The 22,697-nt window shown below is 41.8% G+C and overlaps 1 protein-coding gene across 1 annotated transcript in view; it reads right to left on the bottom strand.

The window, feature by feature from the left end:
• Positions 1-22,697, bottom strand: part of LOC121287204 (calreticulin-like) — a 39,420-nt gene that overhangs the window by 2,985 nt on the left and 13,738 nt on the right. Inside the window, exons 2-8 of the mRNA XM_041204865.1 lie at positions 22,110-22,211; positions 15,608-15,811; positions 14,737-14,831; positions 12,055-12,264; positions 11,392-11,505; positions 8,667-8,810; positions 6,722-6,814 (exon numbers count right to left, since the gene is read on the bottom strand). Coding sequence (XP_041060799.1) covers positions 6,722-6,814; positions 8,667-8,810; positions 11,392-11,505; positions 12,055-12,264; positions 14,737-14,831; positions 15,608-15,811; positions 22,110-22,211 — 962 coding nt within the window. The remainder of the gene's footprint in view (positions 1-6,721; positions 6,815-8,666; positions 8,811-11,391; positions 11,506-12,054; positions 12,265-14,736; positions 14,832-15,607; positions 15,812-22,109; positions 22,212-22,697) is intronic.

Raw genomic sequence — 22,697 nt, 5'->3', positions numbered from 1 at the left:
TCTGAATTGCACTTTATGTAATATCAAATTTGAACTGTTATTTGCAGTTATACAAATTATATGAATAAAACGTTTTCTGGAAAAAAGTAGCAAATATAGATTCATGAAAGGAGTTCTTGCTAATCTAATTTTACTGGTTTTCTTTAAGGTGTGACAAAGCCACTTGACAGGAGTAAAGCAGTGAGTGTGAAAAACTTGGATTTCAATAAGGTCTTTAATACAACTTATCCAGTAATGCTTGGTGACTGAACAAAGTAAATCAAATCCTGGGATGTATTAAAAGATCAGTACTGACTATGGTGAGGTAAGTCTTTCATTTTATGAAATAATTGGTGTGACCACACTAACGTGTGCATTTGTGGTCTCTGCCAAACAAAAAGAAAATTGCAGCTATTGGGAGAATACAGGAGAAGAGCAAGCAGAATGATTGAGGAAAAGGAGGGATTAGCTTATGTTTACGATTATGTAAACTGGCATATTCTCATTAGAAAAGAAAGGGTTGATATACGGTAGGATTTCTGTTTTTAGGATTCTGAAAGGAACAAGATAATGTAGACCACGATAAGCTGTTTCACTTTGAGAGGACATGGCCCCCATTTGAAAGGGGAAAAAGTGCCAAACCAATCTGAACAAATTAGGAATTTTAGCATGGGTGAAGAGGTAGGGGTCCTTAAATGTGCAAAGGTTCTGAGAGCTTCAGGAAGGCAACTCCAACGCACCAACTTCTGGATTTTACTGAAGTGGGACAAAGGGGTGGATTGACATTTGAATTATGATCATGAAGCTGGAAGCCTTGCAATTGGCAAGTTTAACTGTGGCCAGCTGGGTTTTTTGGACCTTGGGAAACTACAAGTGCCTTCACAGCAGTCCTTGTAGGCCAGGAGGAGCAGGAGTGCATCCTCACCAGGACGCCACACCATCAGATACCCTCCCAGGGACTGGAAACCAGGTCTACATGGTTCTGTGGCCTTCTGTAGACTGCCTTCTGTTTGATTGGACCCAAGCCCATCAAACAGGCTGGCTTCCGGGTTCAAACATTGCACTCCAAGGCATGTAAGGGAACTCAGACATCCGGGTTTCTAGAGTGCTCCAGACCACTCTCCTTACGCCCCAGCCTTCCCCCCACCCTGCAGTGCATCAACAAATAAAAATTTCTATTATTACAGTGAGTGAAAGGTAAATATATGGAATAGGTTCCCTCTGGAAAGAGTGGAAGCAGAATGTGTTGTTTCATTCAAGTACAAATAAATAACATATTTCTCCTAGGAAATATTTGGAACACAGTATGAGGAATTTGGGGTATTAATGGAATAGGCAAGTTTGGAGCTATGATTCCCAAAGATTTCCATCACTAGGGGTTTCCTCACTTTGTGTCTGATTTGGTTCTTAGGGAGGGAGTTCCAGGATTTTGACCCAGCGACAGTAAAGGAAGGGTGATATAGTTCCAAGTCAGGATGGCAGCTTGGAGGGGAACTTTCAAGTTGTGTTGTTCCCATGCATCTGCTGCCCTTGTCCTTTGAGCTAATAAAGTGGCGGGTTTGGAAGGTGTTGCCGAAGGAGGCTTGGTGAGTTACTGCAGTGCGTCTTGCAGATGGTACACACTGCTGTCATCATGCATCGGTGGTGGAGGGAATGAATGTTTAAGGTGGTGGATGTGGTGCCAATCAAGCGGGCTGCTTTGCCCTGGATAATGTCAAGCTTCTGGAGTGTTGTTGGAGCTGGATTCATCCAGACAAGTGGGGAGTATTCCATCACACTGCTGACTTGTGCTTGTAGATGGTAGACAAGCTTTGGGGAGTCAGGAGGTGAGTTACTCGCCTCTAACCTACTCTTGTAGCCACAGTGTTTAGGGCTGGTCCTGTTTAGTTTCTGGTCAATGATAACTCCCAGAATGTTAATAGTGGGGAATCCAGTGATAGTAATGCCATTGAATGTCAAGAGGAGATGGTTAGATTCTCTCTTGTAGGAGATGGTCATTGCCCAGCACTTGTGTGATTGAATGTTACTTGCCACTTATCAGCCCAATCCCGAATGTTGTCCAGGTCTTGCTGCATTTGGACATGGACTGCTTCAGCATCTGAGTCGTCGCGAATGGTGCTGCACATTGTGCAATCATCAGTGAATATCTCCACTTCTGATCTTATGTTCCAGGGAAGGTCATTGATGATGGTTGGGCCTAGGACACTACCCTGAGGAACTCATGCAGCGATGTCCCAGGACTGAGATAATTGACCTCCAACAACCACAACCATCTTTCTTCGTGCTAGGTGTGACTCCAACCAGTGGAGCGTTTTTCCCCTGATTCCCACTGACTACAGTTTTTCTAAGGCTGCTCCATGCCAGACAGTCAAATGCTGCTTTGATATCAAGGGCAGTCACTCTCATCTCACCTTGAGTTCAAGTTCTTTTGTCCATGTTTGGACCAAGGCTGTCCATGTTTGGACCAAAGGTGTTCTGAGGTCAGGAGCTGAGTGGCCCTGGTGGAACCCAAACTAAGCATCAGTGAGCAGGTTATTGCTGAGTAAGTGCTGCTTGATATCTCTGTTGATGATCCTTTCCATCGCTTTGCTAATGATCAAGAGTTGACTGATAGGGCAATAATTGGCTGGCTTGTATTTATCTTTTTTGTGAACAGGTCATATCTGGGCAATTTTCCACATTGGTTGATAGATGCCAGTATTGTAGCTGTACTAGAACAGCTTGGCTAGGGGTACGATCTGGAGCACAAGGCTTCAGTACTTTTGCTGGAATGTTGTCAAGACCCATAGCCTTTGCAGTAACCAGTGCCTTCAGCTGTTCTTGATATCATGTGGAGTGAATCAAATTGGCTGAAGACTGGCATCAGTGACACTGGGGACTTCAAGAGGAGGCCGAGATGGATCATGCACTCAGCACTTCTGGCTGAAGATAATTGTAAATGCTTCAACCTTGTCTTTTGCACTGATGTGCTGGGCTCCCCCATGGGGATGTTTGTGGGCTTGATTCACAACATTATTTGGCAGGACTGCAGAGCTTAAATCTGAACTGTTGTTTGTGGGATTGTTTAGCTGTCTATTGCATGCTGCTTTCACTGCTTTGGGACTTGGCCAGCTCAGTCAGTGCTGGTGCTACCGGGCCATTCATTGATGGATATTGAAGTCCCTATACAGAGCACATTCTGTGGCCTTGCCACCCTCAGTGCTTGTTCCAAATGGAGTTCAACATGGAGGTGCACTGATTCATCTGCTGAGGTGGTAGGTGGTAATCAGCAGGAGGTTTCCTCGCCCATGTTTAACCTGATGCCATGAGTTCCGGAATCGATGTTGAGGACTCCCAGGGCCATTGTCCCAACTGTGCCACCACCTCTGGTGGGCTGTCCTGCCAATGGAACAGGACGTACCCAGGAATGGCGATGGTGATGTCTGGAACATTATCTGTAAGGTATTGTTCCATGATTAATACTACGTCAAGCTGTTGCTTGACTAGTGTGTGGAACAGTTCTCCTAATTTTGGCATAAGTTCCCAGTTAGGCGGACTTTGCAGGGTCGACAGGACTGAGTTTGCCATTGTTGTTTCCGATGCCTAGGTTAATGCTGGGTGATCCGTCTGGCTTCATTCCTGATCAACTTTTCTGTCGTGGTTTGATACAGTTGAGTGGTTTGCTAGGCCATTTCAGAGGGCATTTAAGAGTCAACTACATTGCTGAAAGTCTGGAGTCACATGTAGGCCAGATCAGGTAAGGACAGCAGATTTCCTTCCCTAAAGGACATTAGAGAACATATGGGTTTTAAGCTTGATCCAAGAGGTACATTTTAAGCCATCGAAAGGAGGAAAGGTAGAGACAGAGGCTTAGAAAGGGAATTAGTTTTTGATTGTGTGACTAGTCTAATTTCACCTATCAATTCCTATGTTCCTGCGCCCATGCTTAATTCATAGCCAAAGATAGAGACCAAGCAAAGGAAAGTAGGTAAAATCAAAGGAAACCCCAAAATATTTTGTAAACATATAAGAAGTGAAAGGGTTGGGGGGTTAGTGAAAGGAAGATTGGGGAATTCTTCTTATGGAGGCAGAGGGCATGAATGAGGTAGGAATGGTGAAGAGAGATGCAAAGTACTCAATGAACAGGATGAATTTAAAGTTGCAGGAGAGGAAGAGGGAATGCAGATATTGGACAGGATAAAAATAGAAAGGAGGTGCTGAATAGGTTGTCAACACTCAAATTTTACAAGTCACCCAGTCCAGATGGGATGCATCCTAGGTTGCGAGAGAAGCTAGGGTGGAGGTAGCAGGAGCTCTGTCCACAATTTTTGAATCCTGCTTAGATATGGGAATGATACCAGTGGACTGAAGGATTGAAAATGTTACACTCCTGTTCAAAAAAGAGGGATAAATCGGAGAACTATAAGCAATCATTCTAACATCAGTGACGGGAAAATTACCAGAGACTCTTGTCAAGACCAAAATTAATTCTTACTTTAAGAAACATGGGCAAATAAGGGATGGCCAGCAGTGATTTATTAAAGGAAAATTACATCTGATTAACCTGACTACGTTCTTCAATGTATCAGAGATTGGGTAAAAATGAAAGTGCTAATGCGGTAGACGACCTTCCAGAAGACATTTAATGAAGTACGTACAAGACTTAGTTAGAAAGTAGAAGCCAATGGTATTAAAGGAAAAGTGGTAATTTTGCCTTAGAGCAAAGAAGGCGACAAGGAGACTGAAGAATTGATGATCGAAAGGCACAGCTTTAAGGTTATAAGCAAAAGAACCAGAAGTGACATGAATAAACCTTTTTACATGCAACAAGTGGCTAGGATTTGGAATGTACCGCTGTAAGGTGGTCGATATAGATTCAACTGCAGCCTTCAAAAGCAAGTTGGATAAATACTTGAAGGTGAAAAAAATTGCAGTGATTTGAGGAAAGAGGCCAGGAAAAGTAGGACTAACAATTGTTTTTCAAAAGAAGCGCCACAAACTCAGGAGGTCAAATGGCCACCTTCTGTGCTGTTTAGTCTAAGATTGTAACAGGGGCATTGGAATGGGGCTCAGCATCCCTGGGGGAAGTATGGAAGGAGTGGGAGTTAAAAACATTAGTGTTTTAAATCATTCTATATTGTCTCCACTTGGAAAGATGGCATGCGAGAATCTGTTAAGAACAGGACCAGGCTCAGCTCTAACATGCTTCACAGTCCAACCTGCATTTGGGTTTACATCATCATTATATAAGGTGAAAGACAGGCAATCACAATCCAACAAAGGAAGGGAGAAAAGAAACAAAGTTAACAAATGTCACTGCTTATAGTAATTAATATGCATGACAGTGGCAAGGTCTGTATTACATTTTATTTTCCTTTCTTCCATTCCCCCAACCCACCTTCATGGTACAATACCTGGTTTATAAAGCAATCAGGGGATATATTACTCCCACCCAGAACCATGATAGGGTCCCCCTTGTCCTCACTTATCACCCCACCAGCGTCCACATTCAAAGGATCATCCTCCGCCATTTCCGCCAACTCCAGCATGATGCCACCACCAAACCATCATCCCTTCATCCCCCCGGCGGCATTCCGCAGGGATTGTTCCCTCCAGGACACCCTGGTCCACTCCTCCATCACCCTCTACACCTCAACCCCTTCCCACAGCACCTTCCCATGCAACCATAGAAGGTGCAACACCTGCCTCTTTACTTCCCCCCTCCTCACCGTCCAAGGACCCAAACACTTCTTTCAAGTGAAGTACTTGCACATCCCTCAATTTGGTCTACTGCATTCACTGCTCCCAATGCGGTTTCCTCTACATCGGAGAGACCAAACGCAGACTGGGTGACCGCTTTCGGAACACCTTCGGTCTGTCCGCAAGCATGACCCAGACCTCCCTGTCGCTTGTCATTTCAACAAACCACCTTGCCGTCATGCCCACATGTCCATCCTTGGCCTGCTGCAATGTTCCAGTGAAGCTCAATGCAAACTGGAGGAACAACACCTCATCTTCCAACTAGGCACTTTACAGCCTTCCGGACTGAATATTGAGTTCAGCAACTTTAGATCATGAACTCTCTCCTCCATCACCACCCCCTTTCCGATCCCCCTTTTTCCAATAATTTATATATATTTTTCTTTTCCCATCTATTTCCATTATTTTTAAATGTATTTCCATCCATTGTTTTATCTTTTACCTTTTAGCCTATTTCAATCTCTTCCCCCCCACCCCACCCCCACTAGGGCTATCTGTCACTTACTCGTCCTGCTTTCTACCCTTAAATGTCACCATTAGCACATTTCTTAGCTAATATCACCACCGTTAGCACCCCTTTGTCCTTTTGTCTATGACATTTTTTGGCAATCTTCACCTATCACTGGCCCTCTATCCAACTCTACCTGTCCCACCCCCCCTTAAACCAGCTTATGTTTCACCTCTTTTCTATTTTCCCTTAGTTCTGGTAAAGAGTCACAGGGACTCAAAATTTTATCTGTGTTCCTCTCCGCAGATGCTGTCAGACCTGCTGAGTTTTTCCAGGTATTTTTGTTTTTGTTTTGGATTTCCAGCATCTGCAGTTTTTGGCTGTTATATTACTGGGCCTTTGCCAATATTATTTGGCACGTTAAATATCATGAGCACAAATCAATGTGCCCTACTTAAGACAAAGTATTGCAGGATCAACATATTAATACAATTAATTAGCTGGTTATTCCCGAATTCTTTCTCCCATTCCACCTCCAATTCACAACCATCTCACCTTGGTCTTTCCCCATGTCTTACTGCCAAACACTTCTGCATATTTTTCATCATCGGTGATGAGAAAGTTGTCAAAAATAGTACCAGATTTCACCTGTAAAACAAGAATTAGGATAAAGTCCTTGAACTGGTTGCTCATTACCCTACATGTAATGTGCATGCAATTTTCCTGCAAAGCAATTTCAATAAATGTGGGATAACAATGTCACAAAGTGCTATGTCAAGTCATTTTTCAAGGAGACAATGAAGCCATTTCGCAAACCAGGAAACCTAGAATTCAGCACAGTAATAAACTCGCTACAACTATGGTTATAAAGTAACAAGAAACCAGGCAATGGACTTTTGGCCTTCCAATTTGTTGAAGAAGTTGGAAGAAACTGATCCAAAAGACAGCATCTCAGATACTGCAGCACCTCAGTGCTCAACTGTCAGCCTAGATTAAATGGTCAAGTCTCTGGATTGTGACTCAGGTGTGTGCCAGCACTAAGCCAAGCCTGACACCTTTAAGGGAAAGAGCCAACAAGGCAGTGCCATCTTCACTGCTTTTGCTACTGGAATCAACCCCATTTGCTGAAAATACAGGTCAGTTCAGGAATAACACAGCCAAATTTAATCTGAACTTCAGCTCAGGACCATCCAACGTGCCAGTGAGAGTTTTGCCACTTCCTAAACCAATTCTTAGCACCTGAGCAAAATTGTTAAAATTTTTACTGTGTTGCGCCATAGATTCACATCCACTAGGAGCTGGTCTGAGTCTGAGGACTCATGTTTCATCCAGTGGTTCTACTGAGCCCTGATCCCAGTGGCTTTCTTTAAGCCAATGCTAAAACATACTGCACCATATAATACTAACGCATCATTTTTTAAAAAATCCTCTATGCAGACAAGACAGGCAAACTCAATTTTCCCTTGCACAATACCCACACATGGCTGTGGTCACTGAAAGAAATAAAGAATTTGAATTTTTACAGCAACTTGCATGACCTCGATGTCCAAAACAAAAGTACTTAATTGGTATTTGAAGTATGGTCACTGTTATATAGGAAATATGGCAGCCAAATGAAGTGAAGCCTGGTTCCCCCCCACATAGCAATGAATGACCAAATTATTTGTTTAATTAATTAATTAAAAAGGTTTTGGTTGAGTGATAAATGTTGGCCAGGACATCAACGAAAGCTCTCTAGCTCTTATTTGATATAGTGCCAAAGGACCTTTTACTTCTGCCTGAGGGGGCAGACAGATCCTCAGTTAAACATTTCACCTGAAAGACAGCATTTCCTTTGGTATTGCGCTGAAGTGTCAGTGTAGATTGTGTGTCAAAGTTTCTGGAGCAAGACTTGAATACTCAATCTTTTGACTCAGAGGCAACAGTGATACTCAGGTCATAGCTGAAACCTTAAACTGTGGGCAGAAATAGCTGTATCCGTCTTCTTGCTCAGAGGCAATGAGCTGAACTATGGACGCCCAATTACAGTACCAGCTGCTGCAGCACAAACCTGGAATTTTCAGTCTGTTTGGCTCACACTGCAACTACCCAAAGCTATCAGGAGTGCTGGAGTTGAATTTAAACATCAGTAAAGACATCATCCTGAACCTGGAGAATCACAGAACAAGTACGATTTCAGCAGAATGTAAATTAATCTAACTCCCTTATGGCATCTGGCTCGGTGTCTTCTCCAAAGCCAGTTACTAAGATTGGATTGTCAGCATTTAATGTTCAAACTGGAATGAATGCACAAGCTTGCTAATCAGAGTTCTCGGTAACCACTTGTAAGATAGCCATGGTGGTGCATGGTGTTAGTGTGTTCCACATTTCTGTAGATTTACTGCCAGGACAAAGGGCAGACCTGATATTTGAGGACTAAGTTTGCAATTCCAGGTACTCCCATTGTAAATATTGCTATAAACCATACTAAAGACAGTCAGTATCACTGCATATTACTGACCTGCCACAGGTCCAGTCCAATCGCACCAATGTTCTGAAATCTGTAGATGTTAGTGTCAGGAGCATATTCAGGATTGTCAATCTCCGGATGGACCCAGGCACCTTTGTAGCTGGGATTTTTTATTTGTTTTGGTTTCCATTCACCCTAGGTTTAAAAAAGAACATTCAATCTGTCAATGTTTAATGCAACATACAAAGTATGTAAAACAGGATGTCAATACGTGTGTGAAGCTAATTAAAAGGAGAAACTGCCCTTTGTTATCAATACTCCAAGCACTCTCAGAATTTAACAGTTTGTTATGAGACAGCAGTTTGTTAAAGCTGAGCTATTCAAAAATCCCAGAGGAAAACTTTAAACAACTGTCACAACCTATATTTTTTAAGTGGTATATTTGAGATGCAACTCTAAATTCAGGAATCAGACCCCCAGTTCTCGAGGGGTTTTATATTAAATTAAATGAAACATTTTATTAAGTTACAACACATTAAACATATACGTGGTCACAAATTACTACTATAACTTTTAACAAATTCCTAAGCTAATCTCCATTAAAGCGACAGCAACCCATAGACTTAACCAGACACCAGGCAAAGTATTTTCACCTTACAAATTCAAAATGATGTTCCCATCACTTTGGTTCCTATGGAGACAGTTGTAGGCTTACAGCTACTTTGACCTTACATTGCCTCTGTTCTGCACACAAAACTGCTATCCTTATATCTAGCACACCTCGTTGAATGTAAATTCTCATTGTATCACCAGCCTCTTTGAACTCCACCCCTTCTAACAATAAAACCCCTTTTATAGTACCAATTTTATTAGTAATATAAACATATTGCTTGGTCTCTGCTAGTTAAGTGCCAGATTTCACCCCACATCTTGAATGCTCTATTCAAGAACTGCAAATGCACTCTATCTTTTTTACATCTCAAAACTAATACACATCAAAGCACCCAAACTAGCTGTCTTTAATCCAATTAAGACACACCCACAGACTAAACTTCAATTTTAAAAGAAAAATATTTTCCAATAATATATATACATTCATAGCTTCATGACACAGTTTCTGTTCAGTGCTATTGTGCTTCCGAAGGCTGTGAGAAACAAAGATCCTTAATAAAACAAATAGTGAAGCCATTACTGCATCTACCCTGCTTGAACCAAATAAAATGTGACTAAAGATTCAGTTACAGGGAGGAAGGGGAGAGTGAAATACCCTTAATGGAAAATAGGGGTATACCTGTTTTTTTCTGCTAATTAACAACCCAGTTAGAAACTGCATTTGGCATGTTTCAAACTTACACATTTCTGCAAATATTTGATATATTTTTATCATAGCTGACAAAAGTGGACAGCTTGTTTCAAGATCTTTCAGTTTAAGAGTTATTAATTGTGTAACTATGGGGCATAACAGCAGGATAAGAGCTACTCATTGTATAGGGTTAAACTGTTACTGCATACAGCTACATAGTAGGGAAAGGGCTTAGAGCCCTAATATGTGCCACTGTATTTAGGTAGAATGGACATTAATTTCTGCTGTCTAATTTATAGCCAAAGCAGAGGCAACTGTGAACAGATCTAGTCTCTTTATTACAAAAAGGATATAAAAGCAGTGGAGAAAGAAGATACCAGACCTGAGGATATAACTATTAGGTAAGACTGAACAGGCTGGGGCTCTTTTATCTAGAAAGAGGTCTTTGAAATTATGGAGGAGTTTGACACGGTGGATGTAGTGAAGATGTTTTTGTTTGTGGAGAGACCAAAACTAGGGGCCATAAGATCTTCACTAATAAATCCCTTCCCCATTTCCCTTCTTTTGCTAACAGTAAATAAGGCATACAAAATAAGCTGCTTTACCCAGAAAGTGGTTAGAATCATGAATAGTACAGCACAAAAGGAGGTCATTCAGTCCATCAAGTCTGCCCTGGCTCTTTTGAAGGGCAATCGTGTTATTCCCACTATTCCACTCTTTCTGACATTTTTTTTCTCCAAGTATTTATCCAATTTTCTCTTGAAAGCTTTTGAATCAGTATCCATCAAAAAGTGCATTCAAAATCCTAACCACTCATTGCATTAAAACAAATTTTTCCCCTCATGTTGCATCTGGTTCTTTTGCCAATCACCTCAAATCTGTGCCCCCTGGTTATCCATCCTTCAGCCATTGGAAACTGTTTCTCTTCATTTACTCTATCTAAACCCCGAATGATTTTAAGCATCTCCATCAAATCTCCCCTAACCTTCTCTTCTGTAATCAGAAGAACCCCAGGTTCTCTAATTTATTCATGCAACTGTGATCCTCTCATCCCTGAAATCATACAAATAAATTTCTTTTACACCTTCTCCTAAAGCCTTCACCCTTCTTGAAGCCTGGCACCCAGAATTGGACACAATATTCAAGCTGTGACCAAACTAATATTTTATAGAGGTTCATCAGAACTTCTTGGCTTTTGTACCCTGTGCCTCTATTTATAAAGCCCAGGATTCCATATGTTAGAATGTTAAACATGCAAACACATGGAATTATTGAGACAAACAACAGATGCATTTAAGGGAAAGCTAAACAATTACATGGAGAAAGTAATCGAAAGATACGCTGTTAGGATTAAATGAATTAGAATGGGAAAAGGCTCATGTGGAGCATAGAAACTGGCGTAGACCAGTTGGGTCAAATGGCCTATTTCTGTGCTGTAAATTCTATGCAATGCCAACATTTTGACCTCCATACCTTGTACTCTGGGTTTGGGATCATTGGAGGCTCCCACTCCCCATCCATTTCGTCATCCCAATCTTCTGGTTTTTTGGCATCTGGGTCTGGAATATTCTCAGGTTTATCCCAATCCTGCATTTGTCAATAGAGAGATAAAGAATGCTGTGGTCAGATCAGGCGATTATCACCCCCCCCCCCCCCCCCCCCCCCAAACTGGAATAGTTAGCAGGTGCCTCAATTCACTTATTGTCCTTCATTAACTCTTGTCAGCTTTCTCACTTACACATATACATGGCTATGTCAGTTTATTCCTAGTTAAGGCCTTTAATCGGATTGTATTATTGTAAAGTTATCACTGCTGAAGCTGATGAAAAGTTGAGTTCCCCAGCACCAAGTAATGCACTTTTATGATACTCTACATTGCTCTTAGTTCTGCCAGTAAGAGGTGCAACATCAGTCTGAGATTCTCAACCTTCCATCTGCCCTCTCATTGGCTTTGCCACCATGTGTAACGGCAGAAGCTTGCTCTGGCGGATTAAAGTACTATATAAAATTTTTCTGCAGTAATTGTGAAAGGCTACTTGCCATCAGCAGTGTGTATACACTTGACCAATAGAGGGTATATGCCCAGCAATCACAGAGAGACAGAGGCAATGGCTGGTCATAGTTCTCTGATCTCACCTCTGGCTTTTTGTCATCAACATCATTGATTGTCTCTCGGTCATCCCAATCCTCTGGCTTCGTCACCTCAGGATCCTTGATCTTCTTCGCTGGCAGGAAGTCCCAGTCATCTTCCAGATTACCGGACTCCACTTTTGCATTGTCAATCTTAACTTCGTATGTCTGATCAGGTTTGATGATCAGCGTATACAGGTGAGTCAACTCGTCGTCCTACAAAGAACAAAAAATAAAATGGTGCTTACAGCAGTGTCAGCCCACTTGTATGGGATTTTTTTTTAATTCATTCATGGGATGTGAGCGTCACTGGCTAGACCAGCATTTATTGCCCATCCCTAATTGCCCTTAAGGTGGTGGTGAGCTGCTTCTTGAACCGCTGCAATCCATGTAGTGTAGGTACACCCACAGTGCTGTTAAGAAGCAAGTTCTAGGATTTTGATCCAGCAACAGTGAAGGAACGGCAATATTTTTCCAAGTCGGGATGGTGAGTGACTTGGGAGGTGAACTTGCAGGTGGTGGTGTTCCCATGTATCTGCTGTCCTTGTACTTCTAGATGGTAGTGAACATGGGTTTGGAAGGTGCTGTCTGAGGAGCCTTGAGGAGCTGCTGCAGTGCATCTTGTAGATAGTACACACTGCTGCCACTGTGCATCGGTGGTGGAGGGAGTGAATGTTTGTGGATAGAGTGCCAATCAAGGGACTTTGTCTTAGATGGTGTCAAGCTTCTTGAGTGTTTTTGGAGCTGCACTCATCCAGGCAAGTGGGCAGTATTTTATCACACTCCTGACTTGTACCTTGTGGACAGGCTTTGGCCAGTCAGGAGGTGGGTTACTTTCCGCAAGATTCCTAGCCTCTAACCTGCTCTTGTAGCTATAGTATTTATATGGCTAGTCCAGTTCAGTTTCTGGTCAATGATAACTTCCAGGATGTTGATAATGGGGGTTTCATCGATGGTAATGCCATTGAATGTCAAGGGACGATGGTTAGATTCTCTCATTTTGGAGATGGTCATTGCCAGGCACTTAGGTGGCACTTGTCAGCCCAAGCCTGGATATTGTCCAGGTTTTGGTGCATTTGGACATGCACTGTTTCAGTATCTGAGGATTCGCAAATGGTACTGAACGTTGTTCATTAATGATTGCACATTGCCACTTCTGACCTATGATGGAAGGAAAGTCATTGATGAAGCAGCTGAAGATGGTTGGGCCTAGGACAGTACCCTGAGGAACTCCTGCAGTGATGTTCTGGAACGGAGATGATTGAGATCCAACAACCACAACATCTTCCTTTGTGCTAGGTATGATTCCAACCTGTGGAGAGTTTTAACACCCCCACCCCTCCCACACCTGCCACCCACCACCCAATTCCCATTGACTACAGTTTTGCTAGGGCTCCTTGATGTCACACTTGGTCATATGCTGCCTCAATGTCAAGGGCAGTCATTCTCACCTCACAAACCAATTTGATCACAAAGTACTGTTGTACCAGAGTTTGTGCTTTGTAACCTCTCTCTCTCTCTCACAGGAGGAGGCAAGTATACTCTAGTAAGAATGGGGAAAAGTGCAAAGTATTGTATGTAAAATTGCCATTGCAAGACCGCATAGATAAAGGGAAAATACACATTGTCTGAAAATTAAGTTTTTCAATGAACTTGCTGTTTGTGGTATGGAACCACCCAGGCATGGCATTCCCTTTCATTTATCTTTTCCCATGCTTCAAGATACTTTTTCCATTTGGCATCTGTCTATTTAATGCAGATTAGAAATAAAACTGGAATCCATTCCTATTCCATTGCATTTGTTGCCCATTTGAACCCTTCTGAACATTTCCCATTCTCTGAATATCCCAGTTCCTTGGTCAAGATCCCAAGTGAAAAACTTGCTTCGCAGCTTCCATCAGTATTGTTTCTCAGCATGAGAACAAATGTGAAGGGAATTCTCTCTCTCCCCATTTTTCCCCTTCACTGCCCCTCTCCCCCAAAGTAGGTCTGCCACCTTCCCTTTTGTTCTACTCCAGAAAGCTAGTTGGTGAAGGATAGAACTGGAACCAGTCTTTACAAGTTTGTATTTAAGGAGTTACACATTACAAACATACACCTCCTAACCGAACAAACACAGTGTTAGTCTCTGCCTATTATAGGGCTTAAGTGAGTCCCCACTTGCATACAATTAAACATAATTAAAATACACTTAACACCCTTCACCAATACAGATCAGATCACAAACCCAGTCTGTGGAGATTCATGAGTGGGAACCTATGTTTCATCATCCGTGATAAAATGCAAAGCACCAACTCACTGTGGTGCTTTGACAAGGCATGCAACCTCCTTTTCGTCATTCTTTAAAATCTGTAGTCCAAAACTAATATTCCATTCACAAATACTTGAATATTTGCAGACCTATAAACCTACAAACTCTCCATTTGTCAGACTCCAACCTCTTTGTCCATTTCACCCATTTCATTTGCAGCCATGCGTTCGGTCTCCTAGAACGCACTTTCTGGAATTTCCTCCCTCAAACTCTTCATTTCCCTCTGCTCTTTTCAGACCCTCCCTAAAAGCAGTTTCTTCATCCAATCATTTGGTCAGCCCCCCTTTGGCTTAGTTTTCATTTTCCTTATTCCACATCACTTCACATAGGCATGTTTTTACTATGGTACAGGTACCATACAAATTGTTAATACATACCTTGCACTTAATGTCTTTCTTGATGAGATGGTTTTTGCCTTTGTAGTTGATAATTACATGTACTTTCTTTGTTGAGTATCCACAAATATCAGGACCTTGGATGCAATGAAAACAGACACATAATTTTCAATTCGATTCTTGATTAAAGAAAGGAAGAAAACTGCAGCAGATCTTGTCACTATTTGTATACAGAAATGGAAATTTGTTGTTTGCAGAATCTTTGCTGTGTGTAAATATGCCTTCACTCTAACGATGACCATACTTCAAACGTCATTTATTGGATACAAAGTGCAAGGGGTTTCCTGACAGCTCGATTAAACATCACTTCTAAATGTAAATTTCTTCTCTTTTTACAGTATTGTACAGGGCACAGTATATCCTGTATATAGGACATGGAACCCCATGTACCCAGTTCACTTATTAACGTAGCACATAGAACGTGTGCATGGTGAACACTAGTATGACACACAATGTTGTGGCCAGTATATTGTACAGTATTACATCACAGAATATGTTATATGGGCCTCGTCAGTGCCTCACGCAGAATGCTTCAGGTATTAAATTACTTGCGGACTTCGCATGGGAACTGAAGAGGAGATCATGGTGAATTCATTGAATCTTTAGTTTCCAAATAAGCTGTGGTAAAAAGCAATAATAGCCAGCTGATTCTTAGACTAAACTTAAAACAGATGGCTGAGGCACACTGGGAGAACCTACCTGAAAGCATGTCACTGGCCAGCCACCTAACTCTTATAATCTAGAGGCTGCTTTCTTTCCTAATTTGTGATATGCCAATGGAATTGGTTTATAATCTGATATAACTTCCTTGTGAAGTGCTTTGACATTGGCCACCCAGGCTCGGTAAGCTCACCAAACATGAGAAAATATTCAGATTCTCCGTGAATGGCTTCCTGATCCACATCTGCTGGGAAGAGTTTAATGTAACCACCGCCACAGTCAATCTTCTGCTCATGTTTCACAGTGAACTGAATCACCAGGTTTTTATCCTCATTGTTGAATGGCTCAAATCTTGCCGAAAGGGCATAAAATTTAGCATCCTGGCTGGTCTGGATACCTGGAAAGGAGTGTAAGTTTTCATAAATTTCACATAACAGCTAATTGTACAATAGCATGAACACAAGTTGTACACCGGTACAAGCAGTAACAAGGTGATCAATATGGGATAGGCACCAGTATAAAAGTGATATTACACCAAGAACAGGAATAGGCAGATACAATGCTGTGCAGTGGGTTTAGGTCATCTTGATGAGACTTTTGGAAGTGAACAAAGAAGTTCAACTCATGTTCACAGGTGTACCTGCTCCGTAGCTAAGTAGCTCTGGCTCTGTCCACAACCAACCATTCAATGGACTTTAAAATGACTGCTCCAATGTTTATCAACAGAACCCCACATCTGGTGTGCTAATGGCAGCCACGTAAATATAACTGCACTTGACACAGATCAAATACAAGCCTGTCCTAACAACAGCACAAGTACAGGCACAGAGAAATTGACAACTGATTTGCAATGATTGTACAGGATTTTGGAGACACCCCATCTGGAATACTATGTGTAGATTTGGTCTCTACGTTTAAGAAAGGATATACTTGCATTGGAGGCAGTACAGCGAAATTTTGCTAGTTTGGTCTCTGGCCAGCCACCTAACTCTTTTATAATCTAGAGGCTGCTTTCTTCAAGTCTGAGGGAGTTGTCCTATAATGAGAGGCTGAATAAATTGGGCTTATATTCTCTGTAGTTTAGATATTCTCTGGAGATTAGAAGAATGAGAGGCAACCTCATTGAAACTTACAAAATTCCTGAAGGGGCTCGATAGGGTAGATGCTAAGAGGTTGTTTCCACTGGTTGGGGAATCTAAAACACGAGGGCACAGTCTCAGAATAAGGGGCCAATCATTTAGAACCGAGATGAGGAGAAATTACCTCACTCAAAGGGTTGTGAATCTTTGGAATTCTCTACCCCAGAAGGTTGTGGATGCTCCATCATTGAATATATTTAAAGCTGGGATGGACAGATTTTTGGTTTCTCAGGGAATTAAGGGACATGGGGAGTAGGCAGGAAAATGGAGTTGAAGCCCAGGACCAGCCACGATCGTATTGAATGGCAGAGCAGGCTCGTTAGGCCATATGACCTACTCATGCTTCTATTTCTTGTGTCCTTGACAGATATTAACCCTGAAGATAAAAGGCAACTTTTGGTATGGAGAGTGTGGAAGAGCCCCTGGCTCACTTCTATTCCATCCATATATCATAGTGAACAGTTATTAGATTGTACCACAGATACAGTAGTACCCACCACTGTGCCCCCATCCCCACAGTATTGATATTCAAACCAGGGTTACTGAACCCAAGAGAGTCCAGTGATCCTAAGGAATCTGCATGGTCACCAATTTTATGTCTGTTATCATATTTCTGATTTTCATCCTTTAAATTTGCAGATTTTCTAGCATGTTGTTTCTGGCAATATAAACTAGGAAAGATTTGCTATAGTTATGGAACTTGCTGCTTTGGGTACGTAATTCTGCCTTTTAGTTATTAGGATACTGTACAGGGGTTCCTTGGAATTTATGTATCGGTTTTTGCAGATTATATCTATAGAAATGTTCAAAAACTGCTGCATTATAGGAATTAAGATGGAGATCAATAGATTTCTGTAAGGGTATCAAGGGATATGTAACTAAGGCAGGTGAATGAAGTTGAGATACAGATCAACCATGATGTGGTTGAATGGTGGAGCAGGCTCAAAGTGGAACAGTGTACTCCTGTTCCTTTATTCCTATGAATTCCATTTTCTTTGGGAACATCAAAATAAGATATGGCAATAATTCATCAAAATAGTTATTCTTGGTGTTGTTTATTCCAGAAATCTGTAAAGGTTAATGAGAAATTTTCACGGGTGTTTTTCTTTTTGACTCTTTCCTTCTTGAAAATGGTGACTCTCTGCTGAGGTAGGTTCTGCCTGAACCTTGTTCCCTCTTTTGCCCAAATATTTTTATTTCCATGTAGAGTAACAAAAATGAGTATTCATAAGTCATTCAACTAGAGATGGGGATGGGAAAGGGAGAAAATGGCAACCAAGCCTAACCCTATCGCCCAACATCCTTTTTTCAAAGGAAAAATTCCATTCATGGCAAGGCCAGCATTTATCGCCCATCCCCCATTGCCTTCAAGAAGATGATAGTGGGGTAGTGAAAGTTGAACAGCTTTGATACAACTGAATGGCTTGCTAGCCCATATCTGAAGGTTGTTAGAGTCAACTACATTGCTTACACACTTCCAGTGGGAGTCACAGGTTAATAATTAGTAGTGGGAAGTCCAGTCAACTTTCTTCTTCCTAACTCAGTGATACAGAGGCCAACTATAGTCCTTTCACTGCCACCCTGAGCTGAGGCCAACTAAGAATTGAGCATCAAGTCTGGGATCTTCCTGGTTTGGACACCTTAACTGCATATGGAATTAACTTGATGAGTCACTGGACAACCCTCCAACACAGGTATTTTTTTAAAAAAGTGGCGATATTAGCTTGTTAAAAGGAGAAGTTAACACTACCTATTGTCTTGTAAGGTGCAGAAAAGTTGATGAGAATGGTTCCAGGGATGAGGGACTTCAGTTACGAGGTTAGGTTGGAGAAGCTGGGGCAGTTCTCCTTTTGAGAAGGGAAAGGTGAGAGGACATGTGACAGAATTGTTCAAAATCCTGAGGGGTCTGGACAGAGTAGAAGAGAAGCTGTTCCCATTGGTGGAAGGATCAAGAATGAGAGGACACTTATTTTAGGTGAATGGCAAAAGAACCAAAGACGACATGACGAAAAGCTTTTTTCTTATGCAGCAAGTGGTGAGGATCTGGAATGCATTTCCTGAGAGTGTGGTGGAGGCAGATTCAAATGTGGCTTTCAAAAAGGAATTAGATAATTATCTGAAAGAAAAACCATTTAGAGCTACAGGGAAAGAGCAGATGAGTGGGACAAGGAGTCGGCACGATTACGATGGGCCAAATGGCTTCCAGTGCTGTAACTATTCTATATTCTCTCAATGTTACATTTACTGTTGTTTAGTCACCCCTTGCTTCCATATTGGGCAACAGGTTGGAAACAGCCTGAAAGCAAAGGCATCATATAGAAATCCCTTTTCAATGACATGAGTGGGTCGTGCTGCTTTAGCCTATTTGTGGAGACGCCAACTGGAACCTCAGATGGTAAAAAGTTTAATAGAAAACGCGTGCCAAGTTACATTTAACCTGTGGTTCTGCAAATACAAAATTAACAAAAAAAATACACAGCTCACTTTTTGATAATTAGATCATGTAGTGGTTTATTTTAGTTCTCTCATAAACAGTCTGGATCACAAGGATGTTCATAGCAGTACTCCAAACTCCAAGATGCTCTGCTGTGACATCATACACAGGGAAACTAAATAAAATGCAGTCCTCAGATGAAAGGGGTTAGAGGGCTTGGATGGCACACATCATTTAACGGTGATTTTCTAAGTCATAAATTCTGTCTGATTTTTCCCAAATATTTCTGAATGGAGAGCTGTGACTAGTGGTGTTCCGCAGGGATCAGTGCTGGGACCTTTGCTGTTTGTACTATACGTAAATGATTTGGAGGAAAATGTAACTGGGCTAATTAGTAAATTTGCAGACAACACTAAGGTTGGAGGAGTTGCAGATAGTGAAGAGGATTGTCAAAGGATACAACGGGATATAGATCGGCTGGAGACTTGGGCAGAGAAATGGCAGATGGAGTTTAATCCGGACAAATGCGAGGTAATGCATTTTGGAAGGTCTAATACAGGTAGGAATTATACAGTAAATGGCAGAACCCTTAAGTGCATCGATGGGCAGAGGGATCTGGGTGTACAGGTCCACAGGTCAGTGAAAGTGGCAACGCAGGTGGATAAGGTAGTCAGGAAGGCATATGGCATGCTTGCCTTCATTGGCAGGGGTATTGAGCATAAAAGCTGGGAAGTCATCCTAACCTTGGTTAGACCACACTTGGAATATTGCGTGCAATTCTGGTCGCCATATTACCAGAAGGATATGGAGGCGTTGGAGAGGGTGCAGAGGAGGTTTACCAGGCTGCTGCCTGGTCTGGAGGTTATTAGCTATGAGGAGAGGTTGGAGAAACTCGGATTGTTCTCACTAGAGCGACGGAGATTGAGGGGCGACTTGATAGAAGTTGACAAAATTATGAGTGTCATGGACAAAGTAGATATTCAGAAGCTTTTTCCCAGGGTGGAGGAGTCAATTACTAGAGGACATAGATTTAAGGTGAGAGGAGAAAAACTTTAGAGAAGATGTGCGGGGCTAGTTTGTTTGTTTTTTTTTTACACAGAGGGTAGTGAGTGTCTGGAATTCACTGCCAGAGAAGGTGGTAGAAGCAGGTATGATAGTGGTGTTTAAGAGGCAGCTTGACAAATACATGAATAGGATGGGAATAGAGGGAAACGGACCCCAGAAGTACAAAATGTTTTAGTTTGACAGGCAATACGATCGGTGCAGGCTTGGAGGGCCGAAGGGCCTGTTTCTGTGCTGTACTTTTCTTTTTATTTCCTCAATAAATGCTGTTTGGATAATGCAGTCACTCCACTGACAGAAAGGTGTAATTACAGTGTAATAAATTTACATAAGCAGTTTCCATTGTAAACACAGACCCAAGAATTCTTAATGCAAAAAGATAAGGATGAGAGAGCGAACAAAGGATTTTTAAATATACAATACAGACCCTCCTTGTAATGCCTTCTCACTCTATATTAGTACTGTGGACAGAAAATGGAAAAAGGCTGATGTAGCCTAAAATGGGGTACAACCAGCAAACTGCTATTACTGCAAACAAAGTGCATGTGCCAAAGCTTTAAATTTCAAAGTTCAAAAATAACAAGCACAAGGTAGTTGGAGCCACCTGTTTAAGAATACGAAACGATATTTCTGGTGATCAGCCCATTTATAGGAATTAAAAATGCAAATGTGCACTCATTAGTTCCCAGTTCCTCTGAAACTTCCTGTTCTAAAGTTGCACATGTGGCTGACTGACAAGGCCCTACTTTTATGAAGTTCATTGATCAGGACATATACAGGCAAGCATCAAAGCACTGTCTCAACAGAGTATCCTGACTCCCCAAAGTCTCCCCACCATCTACAAGGCACAAGTCAGGCGTGTGATGGAATAGTCTCCACTTGCCTGGATGAGTGCAGCTCATCAACAACACTCTTGACACCATCCAGGACAAAGCAGCCCACTTGATTGGCACCCCTTCCACAAACATTCACTCTCTCTCCACCACTGACGAACAATGGCATCAGTGTGTACCATCTACAAGATGCACTGTAGAAACGCACCAAGGCTCTTTAGGCAGCACCTTCCAAACCCATGGCCACTATCACCTGGAAGGACAAGGGCAGCAGGTCCTTGGGAACACCACCATCTGGAAGTTCCCCTCCAAGTAACTAGCCAACTTGATGTGGAAATAGATCATTGTCCCTTCAGTGTCACAGGATCAAGATCCTGGAAGTCCCTCCTCAACAGCACAGTACCTACGCCACATGGACTGCAGTGGTTCAAGAAGGCAGCTCACCACCACCTTCTCAAAGGCAATTAGGGATGGGCAATAAATGCTGGCCTAGCCAGCAATGCCCACATCCTGTAAATGAATTTTTTAAAAGTGTAAGCATCAAACCTGTCTGCAAAACATTACTTCAATATAAAGTAATTTAAATGAAACAAGAACCAGAACCTTAATGATCTTCCATATGAACTAAAGCCATTACAAGAAACTGGCTGGGCCAACGCTGATTCCTTATCCAACCTGTTTCTCAACAAGGGCATCAGGGAGAAACATAGATCTGAAGGAAATCCCATTCTTAATATTGCTGGTAATTCTGTTCTACCAAGTGACTGAAATCCTATCTCCAGTAGGAAGGAGGAGAATAAACAGAGTATGCTATCATTTATTGAGTAAATGCTGTTTACAAAACAAAATTGACAGAGGCCTGAGAGCAAAGAGCCAACTGGTTCTTCCCATACATTACAGCAATGAGGAGTAGCAAAGGAAACGCTGTTCTAGTTACATTTAGTGCAAGGCCAGAAAAAAAATCACAACAAGAAACAAAATTATAACTTTAAAGTTATAGTTGTGTTAATAAGGGAAGCTTGGGGTTCTGTTTAAAAGGGTCATTGCCAGGATACAAATTACATACATACAAGTTAAAGTATTATGACTGAGGATCTCAGAGTACCATATGAAATAAAATTAAAGATCCTGTTCCCAAATCAAATCAGCTCAGAGATTAGCAATGAAGTTTAACAGATCCACAGAAAACATTGAACGTCTTCAAACATTGTACAAAGGATAACTTACCTTTGTCTTTCTCCAGATCCCCATAAAATTTTCCAGCTGATAGTTTGAATTTGCCATAGTCTGATTTATGTTTGGATTCAATCCATCGGCTCTCCCAGGCATCTGAAATCAGAATGGTGGGGTGTGGGGGCGGTAGATAAATCCATTAGTAACTTACTTATCTATCAATAACTTACTTATCTGCTATAGTCACAATGTTTCCACCAATTTAAAATTCAGATCCAGCTTACATTCAACATCAGCTAACTAATAAATTCAAGTAAAGGAAGAAGGAAGGATTGATGGAAAACTCTCATTGATATAATGACATTCGTGGCCCCAGGACATACCAAAGCACTTTATAGCCAAAGAAGTATTTCTAAGGTGTGGTCACTGTTGTAACAAAAGGAAATTTGTGCACAAGGTCCAACAAACATCAAAGAGATAATGACCAGATGGTCTGCTTTCAGTAATGTTAGGCAAGGGATAAACATTGACCAGGGCAGGTGGAAGGGACAAACTGACCATGGCACCATAGTGCTGGAAGACATTCAAAAGGAACGTGATACTGATAAGGGACTGTATGGTCAAGGAAACAGGGATACTGTT

The sequence above is a fragment of the Carcharodon carcharias genome, chromosome 14, assembly GCF_017639515.1.
Source record: "Carcharodon carcharias isolate sCarCar2 chromosome 14, sCarCar2.pri, whole genome shotgun sequence".
Lineage (NCBI taxonomy): Eukaryota > Metazoa > Chordata > Chondrichthyes > Lamniformes > Lamnidae > Carcharodon > Carcharodon carcharias.
Note: the sequence above shows the minus strand (reverse complement) of the source record. Positions and strands in the feature narration are given on the sequence as shown.